Source organism: Coenobita brevimanus, chromosome 27 (genome assembly GCF_032717465.1).
Source record: "Coenobita brevimanus isolate Jiangsu-jjx chromosome 27, ASM3271746v2, whole genome shotgun sequence".
Taxonomy (NCBI): domain Eukaryota; kingdom Metazoa; phylum Arthropoda; class Malacostraca; order Decapoda; family Coenobitidae; genus Coenobita; species Coenobita brevimanus.
In genome coordinates, this window is record NC_136980.1 from 25,769,360 (window position 1) to 25,791,854 (window position 22,495).

General features: G+C 42.5%; 1 protein-coding gene across 1 annotated transcript in view; it reads right to left on the bottom strand.

Annotated features, from left to right (window-relative positions):
* The window catches only part of LOC145394517 (uncharacterized), a 160,748-nt gene that overhangs the window by 44,992 nt on the left and 93,261 nt on the right, over positions 1–22,495 (bottom strand). The window contains 1 exon segment of the mRNA XM_080268358.1: positions 5,567–5,683. Coding sequence (XP_080124484.1) covers positions 5,567–5,683 — 117 coding nt within the window.

Sequence of the window (22,495 nt, forward strand, 5' to 3'; positions counted from 1 at the left end):
TAATGCTCAAACTAACAACAAAACATTCAGGACTCATAAGGATAATGTAGTGGCAAATAAACAGGTTAAATATATGGTTAACTGCAATAGCCTCTATTAACACGAAATTAGCAAGAGTAAATTTATCTAAGTCAGCCCTGATAAAATGAGATACCAGATAATACTCAGTGAATGCCAGATAAATTATTACAGATACAAACTATTATCAAAAATGACTGACATAAAGAACCCTACATGAATTACAAAAACCTCACTAGGCCCACAAATTAAACTTATGCTACACAGTACAAGAAAAAATACAACAGTTATACTCAAATTACACACAGCTGCTAGATGGTTGGAGATTTCTTGAGCACTCACAATAATAATATCTGTACAGGGGAGGACAGAGATGTGAACAAAATGAGGAGCAGATCTAAGTGGCAATGATGCAGAGACTGAGCTCATTATATAGGGGCCAGCAGAGCTTGATACAACTTGTAATAAGGACGCGCAAATGAAGCGATGGGGACAAACGGTCGACAATCCCGCACTGAATAACAGAAAGGACGACTTACTCTACTATAACGGTAGAAGGGGGGGACTGAGGCAGAACACGCTCGTGATCAAACATGCAGCATACTGTGCGTTAAAATTACACAAAGGATGATGAAATCATAGGCTATGTAACACCTCCCCACAAAGAAAAAAGAAATTTACAAAGGAAATTTCTTATTACTCTAAAACAATCTGTATATGGCATTACAGACCATGCAAAGGTCTTTCCTAATGTTACAAAAAATGAGATCTCCCTAGCACGTTCAGTCATCGGTACTTGCCAGTATCCCTTTAACAAATCAAACTTACTTATGTACCTAGCCTTTCCGATCCTGTCCATGCAATCCTTCACACGAGGGAGAGGGCAAGTGTCTGTTTTAGTTATCTGATTAACACGTCTGTAGTCGATGCAAAGCCGCTGTGACCCACCTGGCTTAGGGACTAGAGTGACAGGAGAACTCCACTCGCTCTGACAGGGCTCAATCATCATGTGGTCCAACAGGTAGCCAAGCTCCTTCTCGATGAGAGGAACTTTCACTGGGTTCACACGGTAAGGAGGCAGTTTAATTGGCTTTGCGTCTCCAACATCGACATCATGCATCAACACAGTAGTTCTTCCTGGAGTGGCACGGAACACTTACGGGTACTCCTGCAGTAATGCCGAAAACTCCTGCCTTTCCTTGGGAGGTAGATGAGAAAGCTTAGTCTGGAGATCATTCATGATATCAGGATTCTTCCCCAAACTATCACTCAGGCTCATGCTGCATGGGAGAACTTCACTTGTAGACTCGGGTGGAACAGCTACAGTGCAGACTGGATTATTTTCGTCCCGCCTGTGATATAACTTTAGCATGTTGATGTGACATAGTTGCTTGCTCTTTCTACGATCTGGTGTGGCGATGACATAGTTGACATCACTGAGTTTCTTCTCCACGAAATAAGGGCCACTAAACTTGGCTTGAAGAGGTTGCCCATGAACTGGTAGCAGAATCAAAACCTGATCTCCTGGCTGAAAGTGGCGTAACCTGGACTTCTTATCATACCAAGTCTTCATCTTCTCCTGAACAGCTCCTAAATTCTCTCTCGCCAGCTGTAAAGCAGTGGACAGCCGTTCTTTGAACTTCATCACATACTCCAGCAGGTTGACGTCATCTTCCTCTGACAGCCAGCATTCCTTGAGTAACTTAAGGGGTCCTCTTACTTCATGGCCAAACAGTAGTTCAAAAGGTGAGAAGCCCAGTGATTCATTTGGAGATTCTCTTGCAGCAAACACAACGAATGGAAGACCTTTATCCCAGTCTTTCTGATGTTCCAAACAGTATTTCTTGAGCATCGATTTGAGTGTTTGATGATATCTCTCCAACGCTCCTTGGGTCTGGGGATGGTAAGCTGAAGACGTGATCTGGGTGATGCCCAACTCTTTCAGAGACTGCTTGAAAACGTTTGACATGAAATTACTTCCCCGGTCTGACTGTACCTCCTTGGGCACACCAAACTTTGTGAAGAACCCTAGCATTTCCTTAACCACGTTCTTTGCTGAGATGTTTCTAAGTGGAATGGCTTCAGGATAACGAGTAGCCATATCAATCATGGTCAACACATAAGAAAATCCTGAAGAAGTCTTAGGAAGAGGGCCCACAATATCCACCAACACACGGGTGAAAGGCGCCTCAAAAGGAGGAATGGGAACTAGAGGTGCAACCTTTTCGGTCTGATTACACTTCCCCACAACTTGACAGGTGTGACAAGACTTACAATACCAGGAAACATCCCTGAAGATACCTGGCCAGTAGAAGTGTTTCAAAATGCGTGCCAGTCTTCCTCACTCCAAGGTGTCCTGCCAAACTGGAATCATGAGCCACTCTAATGATATCCTGCCTACAAACACGAGGGATGACAACTTGATGTACAACCTCCCATTCACAGTCGGCTGATGCTGTTGGGGGTCTCCACTTCCTCATAAGTACTCCTGACTTTACATAATAACAAGTAGAAGCACCGGCTGACTCTTCTTCACTGTAAGCAGAGTTAGCTAGACCTTTCAACTCAGGGTCAGCAACCTGCAACTCAACCAACTCTTGACGAGACAAATTATCAACACTACGGGGTACTGCCTCATCTGGTGAGTGGTCCATATTAGCAAGAAAAGTGTCAGCTAGGATAACATCATCATCATCATTATCCTCTAAATCACCAGTAACTTTAGACTTAGCCCTAGTGACAGCACATGCAGGGAACACATCAGGGACATCACAATCCTGGGACACAGCCACTGGCTCACTAGACAACTGAGGAGCTGGACACACTTGACTTCCACCAATATCATTTCCAAGTAAGAAAGTTACACCTGACATTGGGAGTGTCTCAACCAACCCAACCATAACGGAACCATTAACAAAACCAGACTCTAAATTCACTCTGCACAGAGGGACAGAGAAGTAATTATTCCCTACACCTTGTAAGATTACAGTTTCATCAGAGGAATTAACATTAGAGCCTAGAACACTGGTCAGCATAAGGGATTGGCAAGCACCTGTATCACGATATATTTTAACTGATTTCCTGTCATTACTGTCCAGAGAACTGACAAAACCATCAGACAGGAAATTAGCACATGAACTCTTGAGAGTGTCACCCACGTTACTGCTCAAAAGAGGAGCTCCATCATGAGAATTTAAGTTATCCCTCAAAGTAGGTTCAATTAACTCAGTTAAAGAATTCTGGGAGCTCTCAAGAGTGGACACTAGACCAATTGACTGAATATTTAAAGACACCTTTTTGTTCACATCACGCTGTCTCCTGAAACATCTCTCCGTAGTATGACCAAGCTTACTACAATAAGTACATTTACTTTTCTGAAATCTAGAGGTGAAGCTGGTATTTCCTAAGAAACATCATCCTTATTCTTTTTCCTGTTACCTGTACTCTGAGTAGAGGCAACGTACTTACTCTCAGCTTTCCCTTTTTCTTTAGAATATCTCTTGTGAGTGAGAACATACTCATCAGCTAAAACTGCAGCATCAGACAAATTATCTATCCTTTTCTCATCAAGATATGGGCTTACATCTTTATAAATACACCTCTTGAAGTCCTCCAGCAAAATCATCTGCTTAAATTTGTCAAAATCAGAATCCACATTCTTAGAATTTAACCACTGCTCTAACAGATCTTCTTTGATTTTTGCATACTCAACATGGGATTGCTTATCTTGCTTGTAAGTTGTCCTAAATTTTACTCTATAAGCTTCAGGAACAAGCTCATAGGCCTTGAGAATCAAGCTCTTAACTACATCATAATTATCACATTGATCCTGAGGCAAAGATGCATAAGTTACTTGAGCTTTACCGGTGAGAACAGTTTGAAGGAGTACTGGCCAATACTCCTTGGGCCAATTAAAACCTGTAGCTACCCTCTCAAACAACTGAAAATACTTTGTTAAATCAGATTCATTAAAAGGAGGGACAAGTTTAACATTTTTAGCCACATCAAAATCATCAGAGCTAGATGATCCAGTTCCACCTTGTTTCATGCGATACTCATGGTCTGCCTGAATCCTGGCAAGTTCAATTTGTGCGTGTATCTGTGCCTCCTGAATACGAGCCTGAGACTCCGCCTCCTTAGCATTTGCCTGAAATTCAGCTTCTTTAGCACAAGCCTCCTGCAGAGCTAGCTGTAACTTAGCTAATTCAATCTGCGTTTGCTCATTTGGAGGAGTTACATTAAACAAGCTTTTATTAATCATGCCAACAATTTGATCTTTAGAATGATGAGAGTGAACTGCAATTCCCAATTGTTGAGCAACAAGCTTAAGTTCATTCTTTGTTCTGTTTTCTATATCACACACTGTTTGCACATTTGACAAAAAATCTTTGGCTTCATCAAGTGTAGAAATAGTAGCCATCATGAATATATCACAGTCACAAAATATCAAACAATATCCTTATGATAATATCCTGAATATCCTGATATGAGGTCGCCAAATTTATGTTACGGAACAGAGAAAGATAATGTACACTTTAAGTGAGAATACTAAAAAATCACTACTGTCCCGTAAAGTTCCAGGTTCAAAACAAAAGAGTTAGGTAAAATTACAAGTTAAAGTTTAATGCTCAAACTAACAACAAAACATTCAGGACTCATAAGGATAATGTAGTGGCAAATAAACAGGTTAAATATATGGTTAACTGCAATAGCCTCTATTAACACGAAATTAGCAAGAGTAAATTTATCTAAGTCAGCCCTGATAAAATGAGATACCAGATAATACTCAGTGAATGCCAGATAAATTATTACAGATACAAACTATTATCAAAAATGACTGACATAAAGAACCCTACATGAATTACAAAAACCTCACTAGGCCCACAAATTAAACTTATGCTACACAGTACAAGAAAAAATACAACAGTTATACTCAAATTACACACAGCTGCTAGATGGTTGGAGATTTCTTGAGCACTCACAATAATAATATCTGTACAGGGGAGGACAGAGATGTGAACAAAATGAGGAGCAGATCTAAGTGGCAATGATGCAGAGACTGAGCTCATTATATAGGGGCCAGCAGAGCTTGATACAACTTGTAATAAGGACGCGCAAATGAAGCGATGGGGACAAACGGTCGACAATCCCGCACTGAATAACAGAAAGGACGACTTACTCTACTATAACGGTAGAAGGGGGGGACTGAGGCAGAACACGCTCGTGATCAAACATGAAGCATACTGTGCGTTAAAATTACACAAAGGATGATGAAATCATAGGCTATGTAACAATATATATATATATATATATATATATATATATATATATATATATATAGATAGATAGATAGATAGAATGGAGTGATTGAGAGAGACAGACAGAAAGACAGACAGACAGACACAGACAGACACACAGACAGACAGACAGACTTTTATTTGTGTCGACCAGTTTTTCCATAGCATTACACTGAACACAACGCCGCATCATGCAAACATAAATTTACCTCTGGATAGTCTGTGACACAATGGACAGGAGAGAGACTCACCAGGCAAGAGGGTGAGGGTGTGTTTAGCCGCCTGAAGGTTGATATCAGTGACCACCAGTCGGGCTCCCTCCCTGGCCAGCACCTGACAGCATGCACGCCCAATGCCACTCCCACCGCCTGAAGAGACAGGCAGTAATTCAAGTCACAATAAACTTATCTCTTTAAAATTACAGTATTATCTTTAATGAGTAGCTCTGCTATATAACTTAAAAGTTTTGTCAATACCACCGTTTTGTTCACTCTCTTTATAATACTCACACGCAGTCAGTGTTCATTGCACTCCGTTTACTGCACAGTACTGTCAATCAATAGTAGTAGCAGTTGATCCCTAGGCAGTCTGGCCAAACAGCCCTGAGTCCCTAAGGAAGGCCACGGCAGAGACCGGGCTTTAGCACAGAGCCCTCAAGGATTGTATGTTGTGTTGTTGGCACAGTCTTCCATAATGTGCTTAATAGCATGGGGTGCTGTGTTGCATCCTTCACAGGCATCAGTGAGGGAGTCGTCCAATCTCCTCTGATAACTCAAGAGGGCTGATTGATGCCCACATCTCAGCCTGGCCAGGTGGACTTTGTCCTCACGAGGGAGGTAGGATTCATAAGGGTGGATATCAGGAGGCCATGCATGCAGCTGTGTGTTATCTTTGAGTGACTGCATGGAGTGGTGAGTGATCTGAGTATACATATGCTTCTGGAAGCTGCTTTGAGGTGGGCGACGGGGGAGACATGACAGTATTTGCGTATGATATCGTGTGCTGGGTGTTGTTTTGATGTTCCTTGGTGTGTGTGGATGTGCTGCCATGAGATGTAGTGGATGGTGTGGGTTTGTGGAGCTGTGGCAAGAATTTGTGTGCCTCTCATGTCTAGATGATTCTTAACTTTGAGGACTTTGGTTTCTTAGTGCAGGTGGTCTGTATGTGTAGTAGCTGTGCAGCCTGTGATTATTTGGGGGACCTTATTCTGCACGCTCGGTGGGGTGTTGTAGTGTGTTTTAATGAGGTTAGAGGAACAAGTAGGCCTTGCATAATTCATTACTGAAGGTATATATTGTATCTATACTGTGGTGGTGGCTTCTTTGTTGTGTCCGAATGTTCTCTGGACAAGTGACCTTAGGGAGTTGGGTTTGGGTGTTAGTTTATTTATAGTGTTTTGTGATGTGTTGTTTAAATGACTGCCAGTCAGGACTCAGGGCTCCTTGAATAGTATAATTTTCCTTTTGATACTACAGTTTTTATGTACAATGGTGGGCAGTAATATTTTTCCTTTTTTTTTGGGGGGGGGGGGGGTTGACCAGTTATCAAACTGTTACACAGTTCTCTAAGAAGACTGTTTTGTTCCAACAGTCGCATGACTGGGTTTTGAGTGTCACTGCTCACAGTCCCAGCATTAGCGACAATGAAATAAATCAATATTTATTTCTGCAACTATACAAGCATCCACATATCACTACTTTGGTTACAAGCTTCATGAGACCACCTGTTACTGCAGGACCAGTCACTCGAAGAACATAATTTATTCCGTTGAGTCTGGCTATTCACTCATGTTCTTGTTATCTTCATACGAATTTATTGAAATTAGGAGAGTCCTTTTGTATCAAGGGATAAATGAGTGCTTTATTAAACTTTTCCAATTTGTCTAAGCTGAATGACATCGTCTGGAGGTAGCAAATAGAAAATTATCAGGACTTCATCCGACTGAAATGATAAGTGATAATAAAAAACCGGTGAGCACTCCTGCAATCTGATGACAACAGGGAGACTAACAGAATGCCAATGTGATCTTGAGGAATCTAATTGACCAGCATAAGTTTATACTACCACACACTGCTTGGATACCATAGACTTAGGCTGCCATACAGTCAACAAAGGTGGTGTCGTCTCGCCAATCTATTCATGTACCCTGAGAATTAACGCCATTTTCTGTGACGTGGCAGGTTTCGTTGCACATCTTCCATAGCAAATTATTTTTCATAATGACCATTTATTTTCCTGTTTGTTATTTATGACGTTTTAATATCAGCATATATCAGTATCAAGCAAGAGGATACCAATATCTAATGAGCAAACTGAACTGCTAAGGAAGACGCGCTATGCATTCTCCCCAGCCACTTCGAATATGATATTTATATACCAGTCAAGTTGGTGGTGGCGACAGTTATTCATTCATTTGCTGTAGTGCTGTCTACTTCTTCCTTCACCTTTATCATTCTTTTTTCTGTATCTTCCTTCCTCTTTTCCTAGTTTTCCCAACCTTCCACTTACATTTTATTATTCTTCATTTCACCTTCGCTTGCTCTTCATTAAGTGACAAGGCTAATGGTTTCCTGTAAACCAGGAAACCATTTACAATGCTGTGGAGCTTACTGTTGTGCCACTGTTGACTTGGTGAAGAGTCTCAATCTTTTTTTTCTATGCAAGGAAGTAGGAACCAAAGGCCAGAGGATTGCAAGCCGTTCCCTCCAAGAAGAAACAAAAACAATACAACAATGAGCCAAATTCAAGATCCCCCGCTGTAGGGGGTCACCTTGACGTGGTGGTGGGGCTTGAAGTGTGGTTGGCAGTGCCACCTACTTGGGAGGCATGCCTACCTTTGTAGGGTTCGACATTTGTTGGCCTCGTGGACCAAGCACCACTTACATCACTGGTAGAGAAGGCCTGCTGGTGATGTTAGTCCCTGTCCATTTGCCATCTAGGGCGGGACTGTCACCTCCCCACGTGTTTGCCGTGCTTGGCGTCCCATAATCCTGGGAGACGGAAGTCCTGGAGGTTAAGCGATGCTTCACGATGCACCCTGCAGCTAGCAATACACCTCTTTGATCCCTTAGTCTGGCTAGATGGGCAGCCTGGTTGGGCCCAACCAGGTCAATCAGCTGATCATGCGTTGGCTAGGGTCAAGTGGGCACTGGGGGGCCTGGTGGCTCCTATCGTCCTGGAGTCATCCTTGTCCGGGTCCCCCATTGGTTACCTGCATATACTCCTCTGCTACCCCTGGGGTCATCAGTGGCTCTGCCCCTGACGTATGGCCTCTCCTTGTTGGGCTTCAAGGTGGGTTGGGGGGTGGGGGAATGAAGGTACCTTCATTATTCATGGCAACACTCCCTCTGAATTTGGTGCTCGTGTGGAGGACAGCCAGTCCTCTGAGTCCCTTGCTGGTGAAAACCCTCATTCAAGGGTGCTTTTCTGTGCCGGAATCAGGGAAAGAATAGCTTATGATACCCTTTATGCTGCTATGAGGTCTTTTGGTGTCATGAGCAGGTTTAAATTGATATTGTGTCAGGATGGAGTTTCATTTGATGCTTACATTACCTTCTGTGAGAGCGATTCTGAACTGGCTGCTCTTCAAGCTTTAGATGAAGGTACTGCATTTTTTAGATGCAAGGCTAAACTTTCCAGTATAGCAAATCTGTCAGACGATGATTTTGACTTCATACCTAACCCTTTTCAGGATGACAACGGCATTCCTGACATTCCTAGGGAAGTTCCTAGGCCATACTGGCATGTTGCCACATATAAGGATGGACTTAACAATTTTATCAAAGGATCTGAATGCCTCAAGATGAAAATAGGGAATATCCCTGAGGGGAATTTGAAGAGGTATGGGAGAAATTTGCTAGTTAAAGCGGGGAATGACACACAGGCCGCCCTTTTGTCTAAATTTACTCCATCTCCTGACTCGGTTCTTCAGTTTATCTCTCCACATAAAACCTTCAATACTGCTAAAGGAGTCATTTACAGCAGTGATCTTACTGACATTAAGGATGAAGAGATACTGCGTCATTGTCCTGTGAATGTGATTGAGGTAAAGAAGCTGAAAGGCACAAATTCCGCTATTTGTCTGACATTTTCATCACCTCATCTGCCAGACTACATCAGAATCAGACATCTGAGATTTCATGTCAAGAAGTTTCTCCATAGTCCAACACAGTGCTATAACTGTTTCGAATATGGTCATGTGAAGGACTCCTGCAAAAGTCAGAAGTTATGCTTTATTTGTCCTACCAGTCACGACCCTGAATCATGCTCTAACTCTAAGTTCTGCAAGCATTGTGGTGGTGCTCACTCTCTGAATTCAAAAACGTGCTTGGGGTACCAGTTTGAACAGGAAATCATTGCTTTCCCAGATAATGAGCACATTACCTTTGGAAGTGCTTGGCATCGGTTGTTGACGGCCCACAAACACCCTAGCTCCAAATTTTCAAGTATCATCCAAAGGTTTCGATCCCATCGTTCTGATGGACAGTCCCCTCAACTTCCTCACACTACTACTAGCAGCACTAAGCAGAATGTCCCTCAGCCTCTTCCAGCTTCTGGTGACAGGTCTTCTATTGGCCTTTCAACTTCTCCAGATTTGCATTCATCCCAAGCCCTTCGTGGTGCTGGTGTTGTCTCTGCTAAGGGCCCCTCCTTTTCTCGGTCATCCTCTGCCCAGTCATTGTTACCTCGCACTTCAAAGGCCGTCAGTAAGCAGAGTGCTGTTGCTCCCTCTGTGCGGGACCACTCTCGAGCAAACTCGTTGTCACCTCGTCCTTCAAAGGCAGTCAGAAAGCAGAGTGCAGTTGCTCCCTCTGTGAAGGAGCACTCTCGTACAATGAATGCAAAGGTTGACAATGACTTCACTTGTCCTCCCCGTTCTAAGAGATCCCGGAACTCTTCTCCCCCTATGGATACTGGTGGTATTCCACTATCCAAAAAGTTCTCAAATCTTGATAAGGACTGTTCACCTGACGACCTTCGATGGATGTCTCTCCTTTACCTTCTGTCTCTGACCACTCTGTAGCATCTGATACAGCTGTCCATCCCCTCCCGAGGCGACAAAAACCTGTGTCTGTTTCCTCTGAAACTTCTAAGTTTCCAGTCACCAAATCCGATGTTGACAAGTCCATGAGAAGTCGTCGTCTGTCACTGCACCCTGATACTAAACGTGTGCCTTCATCTTCCCAAAGGTTGGGGCTTCTGACGTTAGCTTGTAATTTTCCATTCTGACATCTTGCAGTGGAATTGTAAGGGTCTTCGCTCTAGGTCTGGGCAACTACAAGTTCTGATACATGACTTTGATCCAGGTATCGTTTGTCTCCAGGAGACCATGTTGGGCTCTGAGGTATACAATCCTGGGATGAATTATGTCATTCATGGGTCTCCCCCTCCGCCAGGAAATTGGGCGCATGGGGATGCAGCAATAATTGTTCACAGGTCCTTGCAGCACTCTTCTGTTCAATTGCAGACAACTCTCCAAGCTGTTGCTGTTATGGTTGTATTGAAATATTCGCTGATGGTATGCTCCTTGTATCTTCCACCTGGTGGTGGTTTCAGTGAGCAGGACATTGAAGACTTAATGTGTCAGCTTCCTGCCCCCTTTCTCCTTCTTGGGGACTTTAATGCCCATAATCCACTATGGGGTGGTACAATTTTGGATGCCGGTGGGAGGATTATAGATGACATACTCCAGTCATATAATATCTCATTTTACAATGATGGCTCTATGACTTACCACAATGTCTGTAGTGAAGCCTTCAGCTTGTGTTCTCCCTCCATCCTTATGGATTTTCATTGGTCAGTAAATCCTTTTTTGAATGGAAGCGATCATTACCCAATCCATTTAAAGTGTGTGAAAAATGTCCCTGCTCATTCCTCCCCTAGGTGGAGGGAGCTGGAGGCAGATTGGTTGAATTGTAAAAACGGTGTATTTCTGGCTAGGCTTTTCGAGTCCTTCTCTAGTCACTTGGAAGCCTATGATTATTTTGTTGCTGCGATTATGGGCAGTGCCCATGAGGCCATCCCTATGTCAAAAGGTAAACCCAGTTGACCCGTGGTCCCTTGGTGGAATAAAACCTGTGCCATACTAAGGAAAATAACGAGGAAATGTTATCGGCATTACAAGACCAGTGGCTCAGCTGCCTCGCGCCAAATTCATCAACGTGCCATGGCAAAGCAGCATTGCTACTTTCGAAAGGCTAAGTGGGACTCCTGGATATCTTACATCAATGGAATTAATTCCAAGACTCCCTCTAGGGTTATACGGAGGAAAATTAGAAAGCTTTCAGGCAAATTTATCCCATCTCCCAACCCGACATTGAAAATACGTGGCAACCTCCTCACTGATCCTGCTGAGGTTGCGGAAACCTTAGGGAGGCATTTTGCTGATGTCTCCAAGTCCCCTCGAATATCAGGAAATGGTATTCCTGACATGCCTCTAACTTCTCCATCTTCTTGCAATGCTGCCTATAATGCTCCGCTCACACTTCTGGAACTGGAAGACGTTTTGTCATTGATTACCTCTACATCTCCAGGTGAGGACAACATCCTCTATTCAATACTCACAAATTTGCCTGTTACGGCTACAAAGTTCCTCCTAATGATCATTAACAAAATTTTGAAAATGGGCATTTTTCCTGCCAGTTGGAGAGTTTCCCTCATTATTCCCATCAGCAAGCCAAACAAAAATCCCCTTTTGGCTGCCACCTATAGGCCTATCACACTGACCAGCTGTGTTTGTTAGATGATGGAAAAGCTAGTTAATGCAAGGTTATTGTGGTACTTAGAATCCGAAAAGCTGTTTTCTTCTTACCAGTTTGGATTTCGGAAGAACCATTCGACATTAGACCCCCTCCTGATCCTCTCAAATAAAATCCAGCAAAGCTTTTGCAACCATTGTCAGACTATTGGGGTGTTCTTTGACCTCGAGAAGGCGTATGACACAACCAGGCACACTAGTATTCTTCTTCAGCTGTCTCAATATGGCATAGAGGGAAATATGTTTCGTTTTATCCGATCCTTCTTGTCGGAACGTTACATTACGGTTCGTGTCGGAAATGATGCATCCAGCCCTTATAGACAAGAGGAGGGTGTTCCCCAAGGCAGCATTCTTAGTGTCACCTGTTTCACTGTTGCTATTAATGGTGTTCTCGATCAGATTTCCCGCCCTGTGTTGGGCTCCCTGCATGCTGATGATTTGGCAATTTGTGTGTCTGGCTACGACACAGTCGAGATTAGTCATCGCCTGCAAAAGTCCATATATACTATTTGTCATTGGGCCGATGATAATGGTTTTTGCTTTTCACCTTCCAAGACTGTTGCAGTTCTCTTCACTAAAAGCACACACCAGAAGGTTGTCCTACACTTTAAGTTAAACAATGACATCATCCCTTTTGAGAAGGAGGTTAAGTTTCTGGGCATGATCTTTGACTCACGTCTCTCTTGGTCACAGCACGTTGATTATCTGAAGCTTAAAGTCAAGAAATCATTGAATATCCTTAGGGTGATCTCCGGTTTTGATTGGGAAACTGATAGGAACTCCCTTTTCTGTGCCGGTCACAGATTGACTATGCTTGCCAAAGTTATTCCTCTGCATGTAAGACTAAACTTCATGAGCTTGATGTGCTCCACAATACGGGACTACGACTGTGCTCGGGTGCCTTCTGCACTTCCCCTGTGGAGAGTTTATATGTAGATACAGACCAGCTTCCTCTGGACTTATGCAGGCATGAGTTAGGGCGTTGCTACATTGCATGAATTAAGAGCAATCGTTACACCAATCCTTGTATTGATGTTCTGTTGCAGTGTGACTCGTCTAAGTTCTGTGGTCCAAGAGCCTCTATACCATTCCAGATTCGCATGCTATCTGTGGGTGATGCATCGCTGAGGGAGCAAAATATTGAACCAGTAAGCTACAGCAATCTCCCTTCTTGGCTCATTCCGGAACCTAATGTGTGTCCCAAAACCATATGTAGGAAAACCTCTTCGGATGCAGAAACTAAATCGAAGTCTTTGCGCCATAACCTTCTCCACAGGGACTCAGTAAAGTTGTATACTGATGGCTCAAAGTCACCCCTTGTTGTAGGCTGTGCTGTTGTCCATAAAGGGGGTGTACGTCTTGGACGGCTTTCAAACAATGCGTCTGTTCTCACTGCTGAACTAACTGCTATTGAGAGGGCTCTTGAAGAGGCTTACTCAATGCTGGGAAAGACGTTTACAATATATTCAGACTCCTATGGAAGCTTGACCGCCATTAAGCAGTTTAATACATTCAGCCCTATAATAAGGAAGATTCAGTCTTGGCTTTGGCGCCTGGCTACGAAGTATAAATTTGTTTCGTTCTGCTGGATACCATCACATGTTAATCTCTATTGGAACGAGTTTGCTGATAAAGAGACAAAATTGGCATGTTCTCTTCCTTCTATTGGATATAATAAGGTTCCCTGTTCCGATTTGAAGACCGTTATCCGTAACGTTGTTTGGTCTGAGTGGCAGGCGAGATGGGCTTCCCCCTCCCTGGCCAGTAACTCTAAGTATGAAGAGATCCAGCCTTCGGTCTATGCCTGGTCATCCTCTTCTCAGGCTTGTCGGGGTTTTGAGACGAAGTTGACTAGGTTGCGAATTGGCCATACACGTTTGACTCATGGGTTCCTTTTGGACCGAGGGGTCCCACCCTAGTGTGACGTCTGTCACGTCACAATAACTTGCAGGCATTTCTTATTGGACTCTCCGACCTATGCCCATTCTTGGGCGAAATTTTTAACAAATAAGGGATCCCTATCAGTTGTTTTAGATAATAGGGCAAATGTTTCTAGCTTTATGGGTTTTCTTAGGGAGACAGGGCTATACTGCAAGTTGTGATTAGTGTGGTCATAGTTGTGTTTTAGGGCTTGCTGTCTACTGTACATCTGCTTTAATTTTACCTACGATTTTTAGTTGCATGATTATTGTGTAGTAGTTTTCTTTGTTTTTATACTCATTTTTTTTTTAACTATTGTCTTTCATGTCTCACTCATCAAAGCACTGAATGACCTCTCAGGTCCCAGTGCTTGGCCTTTGGCCTAAACTTCATATTCCATCCCATTCCAAATTCAAGATCCGTTCATTTCGAGATGCAAGGACACACTGCGTTTGAAGGGCTGGCGATCATAGGAAGTAGGAAATACAGACAGGAGGAGAGCGTTCCAGAGCTGACTTGTTGCATAAATGAAGGGCTGGGAGTAACGGTTAACTCTTGCATTAAAGACTTGGACAGAAAAGAGATGAGAGTTTGTTGCTAGGTTGTTGTTATGCACCCACTGCTGTGGTGGAGGGGTGCAAGCAAATAATTCAGAGAAGTGACCATTTACATAGAAATAGAAAAAGAGATATAGATGCAACAGTGTGGCAAAGAGACAGGGGTTGAAGGGAGCCAGTAAGAGGAGGAGAGTTAATGAGATGAAAAGCCCTTGACGCCACCTTGTTGAGGAGAGCTGTATGTGGGGAGCCTTCCCACACATGAGAACTGTACTCTACACAAGGGCAAATAAAACCCATGTATTAAGTCAACAACTGTGCACGTGTAAAGAAGGCATGGAGTCGGCTTTGCACCCCAATTTCTTGGAAGCAGATTTTACAAGATGCAATATCATCTTTCCAAGATAAATCTCGAGAGAATAAAACCCCAAGTGTGTTGAAAGACGATGCAGGATTGAGCTGGATATTATTAAACATTAGTGGGTACTCCTGTGGAAGATTTTTTCAAGTTGATAGGTGTAAAAACTGAGTTTTTCATGCATTAAGAACAAGAGTATTTTTACCCCAATCAGAAATGTAAGCCAAGTCAGCCATAAGGTGTGCCATAGCCTCATCCCTTGTTTGTTCAGGTAACTGCTGAATGGAGAGGTGAAGGGTGGAATCATCGTCATAAGAGTGGATACGGTTAGATGTGTAGCTTAGAAGGTCACTGATGAATGAAAGGAAGAAAGCTGGTGATAGGACACAGCCCAGAGGAACACCACTATTGATAGGTCTGCAAGATGAACGGTGGTCGTCTACAACAGCGGCTAAAGAACGACCAGAAAGGAAGCTATAGAATAAGGTACAGATAGAAGGATAGAAGCCGTATGAGGGCAATTTGGAAATTAAAGATTTATGCCAGACTCGACCAAAAGCCTTTGAGATGCCAAGTGCAATGGCAAAGCTTTCGTTAAAGTCCCGAAGGGAGGATGATCAGGATCCTAAAAGGCAGTTGGGAAGATCGCCAGTAGAGCGTCCACGACGTAATACATACTGACGATCAGAGAGAAGGTTGTGATAGGCAAGATGCTTAAAAATATTTTTCTTAAGAAATTTCTTGAAAACTTTTGAGATACAGGATGTCAAAGCAATTGAGAGAGAGTTACCGGGTTGGGAATGGTCGTCCTCCTTTGGAACAGGCTGAATGAGAGCAAATTTCCAGTATGAAGGAAAGTTACAATTTGAAAGACAAAGGCAAAAGAGTTTACCTACGGAGGGTGTACAGTAAGCACAGAAGCACAATTCTTGAGAACAACAGGAGGGACCCCATCAGGCCCTTAAGCCTTATTAGTACTGAGGCCAGTGATGGCAGACAACACATCAGTTGAAGAAATGTTAATGTCAGCATTGGAAAGCTACCATCCTGGAAACAAAACATAACATTCTTCCCTGTGCCTTGCTGTGGCTGGTCAATTACCTGTCCTTGGCTGATGGGTCTGTTCGAGCAGAGAGACTGGAGTTACTCTACAACAAACAACAACACACGGGCCGGGAGAGTGTGGGAGGGAGAAGTGGGAGGAGGTAATGCTGGAAAGGGTTGGTAATAAGACCAGGGTGGAGGTGGAGTGATTTTGTGTGAGTCCTCCGTAGTATTATTATGGCCAACAACAAAACCTGGTACACGGCCATCCATTTTCCCATCCACCCACAAAATGTACCATCCACCCTGCCTACTACCCACCAACCCACCTCATCCATTCGCCCAATCCTCCCTCCTTGCCCACAACAGCCACTTACCTGTCTACCCACAAACCTACCCCACCTATCTGCCGACCAACCAATACACTCGCTCATCCAAGGTTCACCAGCAGGATAACTTGTAAGTTACACACACACACACACACACACACACACACACACACACACACACACACACACACACACATGCACACACACACACATGAAGAAAGAACAGAGGAAGAGAAGAGTATTTTTTTTACAAAGTAATTGGACTGCAGGGACAAAAGTGGTACATACCCAATAGGGAATAATAAGAAGGAAGGTAGTAGACTCAAGTTATGGCAAGTAGGTAAACAAGATGATCAAGTTGATGTACTCAAATGTAGGTGGAATGGAGTCTAAATTATCAGAGAAGAAAGACTATACCAAAGAATGGGAGCCACATAATATTTGCCTAACTGAAACAAAATTAACCCGAAAGATATCAAACGATACCCTAAACTTAGATGAATACATTATATGGAGAAGAGGAGGAATTATAATCTTAACAAAGAAAAATCAACGTACCCTCACAAGCAGAACTGAATGCATTGGAGATTAACACATCTGTAGGGAAATTAACTGTGGCAAATTTATACATGCCACCCAGTACAAATACTTGGGAAAGAGGCGAATATGAAGACCTGGCAGAAAGTGCAATTCAGAGCTTAAGAACATTACTACATAGAATGGAAGAGAAATCTGAAAGAATTATATTAAATGAAGATTTCAATACAAATATAAATTGGACTACTCTACATGTAAGAAGCCATGAAAGCTGTTGGGATCAAAAGCTCCTGGATCTTGTGCAGGAGTTTTTCCTAACACAACATGTAAAGGAAAACACCAGAAAAAGAGTATCTGATGATCCATCAGTAATAGATATATTTACTATGCAAGAAAATGATACTGACAATATAATGTATCACCTTCCGTTCAGCAAAAGCGACCATGCAGTACTAAATTGCAACTTCAGGATTGCATATGACGTAGTTACCAGTAATGAGAGTCACAAAAAGAGTCAAAACTACAAAAAGGGACACTATCATGACCTGAAGAAGCACTTCTTAGAAATAGATTGGGGAGAGGACCATAGAGGGCAAAATTTAAATATTGTATATAGAATAATCTGTGATTTTTATGAAACAGGAGCCCAAAATTACATCCCTCAGCACAAAGAAACAGAAATGAAAATAAAGAAATGGCTCAATACAGAATGTAAAAAATCAGAAGATAAAAGAGACTTGCTATGGAATAGATACAGAAGACACAAGAGTGAGAGGATATATAACAACTATTAACAGGCAAGAAATTATTATAGAGAGATAAGGAAGAGGCTCAAAGACAATTTGAGGAAGACATTAAAAATAAAAGTAGTGATCAACCTAAGCTATTTTACAGCTACATGCGAAGCAAAACCAAAGTTAAAGATAAAATACAGTCCATGATGGATGAGGGGATTATCTTTACACAAAAGAAAGATATTTCTGAGGCACTAAATAAAAACTTCCAATCAGTTTTTACAAAAGGAAATAATTTTAAGATATGATATGGAACATGCATGCACACGTATTACCAGATATACAAATATCAGAAAATGAAACACAGGAAGAGTCAAGGAAATTAGACAAACGAGAAGCATATGGTCCTGATGAAATTTCAGGTTGGGTGCTGCATGAATGTACAAAAGAGTTAAGCAGACCATTATATTCAATATCCAAGGAATCCTTAGGTCAAGGTAAACTGCCTGCTATTTGGAAGAAAACAAACATTATTCCCCTATTCAAGAAATGGAATAGACAGAATCTACTCAACTACCGACCAATATCACTGAGTAGTGTTGTAAGATACTAGGAAAGCTGATTAACCCATCTAGAACACAGTATAAGAGAATGGCAGTTCGATTTTAGAAAGGGAAAATCATGTGTTACTAATCTATTAAGCTACTATGACAGAGTTACAGAAACATTACAGAAAAGAGAAGGATCGATGGACAGTAGCTACTAAGATTTCAAGAAACCATTTGACAAAGCACCATACCAAAGATTTTCATGGAAACTGTACCATCAAGGAGGTATCCAAGGCAACCTGTACTGTTGGATGGAGGATTTTCTCAGAAAAAGGGAAATGAGAACAGTATTAAGGGGAAATTACTCCTCATGGAGGGAAGTGACTAGCGGAGTCCACAGGGCTCAGTGTTGGCACCAAATCTGCTTTTCGTATATATAAATGGCATAGTAATATAGGAAATTGAAGCTGTCTAAAAATATGTTTGCAGATGATGCAGAAATACAAAGGAAAATTACTAACACAGATTCTTGCAAACAACTACAAGAATAATTAAAAAAGCTTCATATATGGCAAATGGAATTCAGAGTGGACAAGTGTCATGTAATCAAGTTCGGTAAAAGTGAGAAAACACCAGACTGGGATTATAAGTTAGGAAGATCAACCCTACACATATCAGAAAAGATGGACCTTGGAGTGATTATCAATAACAGACTATCTCCGGCTGACCACATCAGTGACAAGGTACGTAACATGTATACTCTGCTTGCTTAAATAAGAATCACACTCACATATATAAATGAAGACATGCTGAGAAAGATCATATCATTCATCAGACCAACCCTGGAATATGCATCAGTAGTCTGGAATCCTCGTCTCAAAAAACACATAGGTAAGATTGAAAAAGTTCAAAGGGCAGCTACAGGATGGTTACCAAGCTTATGATATCTATGCTACGAAGAAAGACTAGACAAATTGAATCTAACCACACTAAAGAAGAGAAGGAAACAAGGAGACATGATTATGCAATATAATTGTATCTCAGGGAAACAGCAAATAGGCATAAATGAGTATATAACTTATGGGGATGAATCAGCAAGAGGACACTGCAAAAAAACTACAAAAAAAGAGTGGCGATAAAGACGTAAAGAAATCCAGTTTCCCAAATAGGGCAATTGATCAGTGGAATGCACTACCGAATGAAATAGTGTGTGCCAAAACTATCCATAAATATCAGGATATGTATCATAAAAATGGTTTCATACACGGGACAGTACAAGCTTGACTCATTCCTGTAAATATACAATTAGGTAAGAACAATTAGGTGAACACACACACACACACACACACACACACACACACACACACACACACACACACACATGCACAAGTGAGATAGCACCTTTTGTATAGATATTGGTAGGACTATTAACTAAAGCATAATAACCTATTTGAGGAATGTTACTCTTTAAATGTAAATGCTGATACTCCTCTATGAAACAGAGGCTAAAGGCAGTACAGCACCCTGGGGAACAACTACACTGTTCGCTCTTGCAATATCCCACACCGCGATGCAATTGCGAGATCTATCTATATACTTAGGCTGCTTCCCCCAAGGAAAGGGAGGTAGCCAAGACAGGGGACGGCACACTCCCCATTTACTCATCCATTCAAACACATTCATTCGCATCTTAGCCCCAAAGAGGAGAAGGGACATATCCACACCGCACCACACCGCACAAGGGTCAGCTGCGCAGTGCAATCAGTGACATCCGCAGCAGGGCCTGACAGCAGAGCTGGTTTACCCCTGCCACATCATAACAGACCCATCCCCTTACCTGCATCTGACCTGACTAACTGATCAGACCAAATGCGGGAGAATATCCTCTCAGGGCTGCGTCATCATTTATTCATTCACAATTTCTCTCCATTTATTTCTGTCACGCACAGCCACTCCTCCTTGCTCAACAGACATCCCTCTCGCATCCAGCGCTCTCTTCACACCGTCCATCCATCCTATTCGTGGTCTCCCTCTCAGCCTTACACCTCTCGCATCAGATCTAGTTATCTTTTTAACCAATCGCTCATAATCCATTCTCTCCATATGCCCAAACCATCGCAACATCCTACACTCAACTCTACCAGCCACCTCCTGAACAACTCCAGTTCTCCTTTGCACTTCATTTCTCACTCAGTCCATACGCGTCACTCCACACATACTCCTCAGACACCTCATCTCCATTACATTCAAACATTTTCTCTCTGCTACACCCATATTCCATGTTTCAGACCCATATAAAACAGTTGGTACCACAACACCCTCATACAGCCATCTCTTTACATCCATTCTAAGCGAACGACATCTAAACACTTTATTCATTCCTCCCAGCACCTTACCTACTTCGTTTATTCTAAACTTCACTTCTGCATCTCTTCTTCCATCCACAGCAACATGTGACCCTAAACATTTAAAGCATTCTACCTCCTCAAGCAACTCACCATTCAAAACTATATTCATCCCCCTACCATCTACCAACCTCGTACACTTCATCGGTTTACTCTTATTCTCATTTACTTTCAATTTCCCCCATTCACACACCCTCCCAAACTCCTCTACCAACTGTCTCAATCTCTCCTCTGAATCAGCCACCAATGCTGTATCATCTGCAAACAGCAGCTGCCTCAGATTCCACTCTCCACCATAAACATTCACCAGACTCAGACCTCCACCTAGAACTCTTGCATTCACCTCCCTTACAACACCATTCATATAAATACTAAACAACCAAGGCGACATCACACATCCCTGTCGCAGCCCCACTCTCACAGAAAACCAATCACTCACAGCATTTCCCACTCACGCTCTACTATTTACATAAAAACTTTTCACCCCTTTTAGTAACCTACCATCAAGTCCATACAATCTTCAAACAGTCCACAAAGCCTCCCTATCAATTCTATCATACGCTTTCTCTAAATCCATAAATGCCCAAAACACATCCTTGCCTTTCGCTAAATACTTTTCACACACTTGTCTCACAGCGAACACCTGATCTACGCATCCCCTCCCTCTCCTAAAGCCACACTGCTCATCACCAATCACTCCCTCTGTATCGTCTCTAACTCTCATAATTAACACTCTACCATACACCTTACCTACAACACTCAACAGTCTTATACCCCTAAAGATAGTACATTCATAATTATCACCCTTGCCTTTATACAACGGGACCACACAAGTACTTGCCCAGTCAACTGGCACCATACCTTTCACAAAGCACACATTCAACAATCTTACTAACCAGTCAACAATAGTCACTCCACCACCCTTCAGGCATTCCACAGCACACCCATCCATACCTGCAGCTTTCCCTGTTTTCATCTCCTTTACTGCCTTCTCCACTTCCTTCCTCGTGATCAAAGAATCATTCAACTCGCCCAACACATTTATTCATTGCACCCTTCCATCCGCCACAATCTCAGCCACCCTTTCCTGCTCTACATTTTTAACTATGTTTCAAAATACTCTGCCCATCTCTTCATTACTGCATCCATCTCAATTAACATCCTTCCATCCTCTGCTTTTACTCGCTCTTCCTTCCCAGACTCTCCCTTTCGCATGCTTTTAACCTCCTTCCAGAACGTTTTCTTATTCTGTTGAAAATTCTCTGTCAGCAGCCTACCCCACCTCTCATCTTCTGCCACTTTAGCATCACGCACAGCCCTTCTCACCTTATTCCTCTTTTCCTTATACCTTTCATATGACACCTCATCCTTCCTCTGCAGCCACACTTGATATGCACATCTCTTCTCAGCCACAGCCATACTTACTTTCTCGCACCACCATTCACTTACTTTTTCTTACACCACCACCCACACGTCTCACACCACACACCTCTTCTGAATGCCCCACCACAGTATTCTTAAACAATTGCCATTCCTCATCCACACTGCCATTTTCCTGATCTTTCACTGCATTCCACTCATCTTTCAATTTCTTCTGATACTCTATAATTTTCTCTCTTTTATCCAACTCACTTTCAAAACCTCCCTGCCACACCTAACCCTCCTAGCTCTTACCTACTCTTAACTTTCTCTCCACCAGGTATTCGTCAGACATACCTCCACCCTCCCCTCTCAGAACTCTCACATCCAACAATCTTCCTATTACATTCCTAGACACAACCACATAGTCCATCAATGCTTTATCCACAACCATTCCACCCTCCTGTCTCACCCATGTATACTGATAAATATTTTTCTTCTCGAACAGCATATTTCCAATCATCATCTCTAGCTCAACAAACAACCCTATCATTCGTTCTCCATTTTCATTTCTTCCAGGCACACCATGCATACCAACTACACCTTCAACTGCTACATTTCCCACTCTAGCA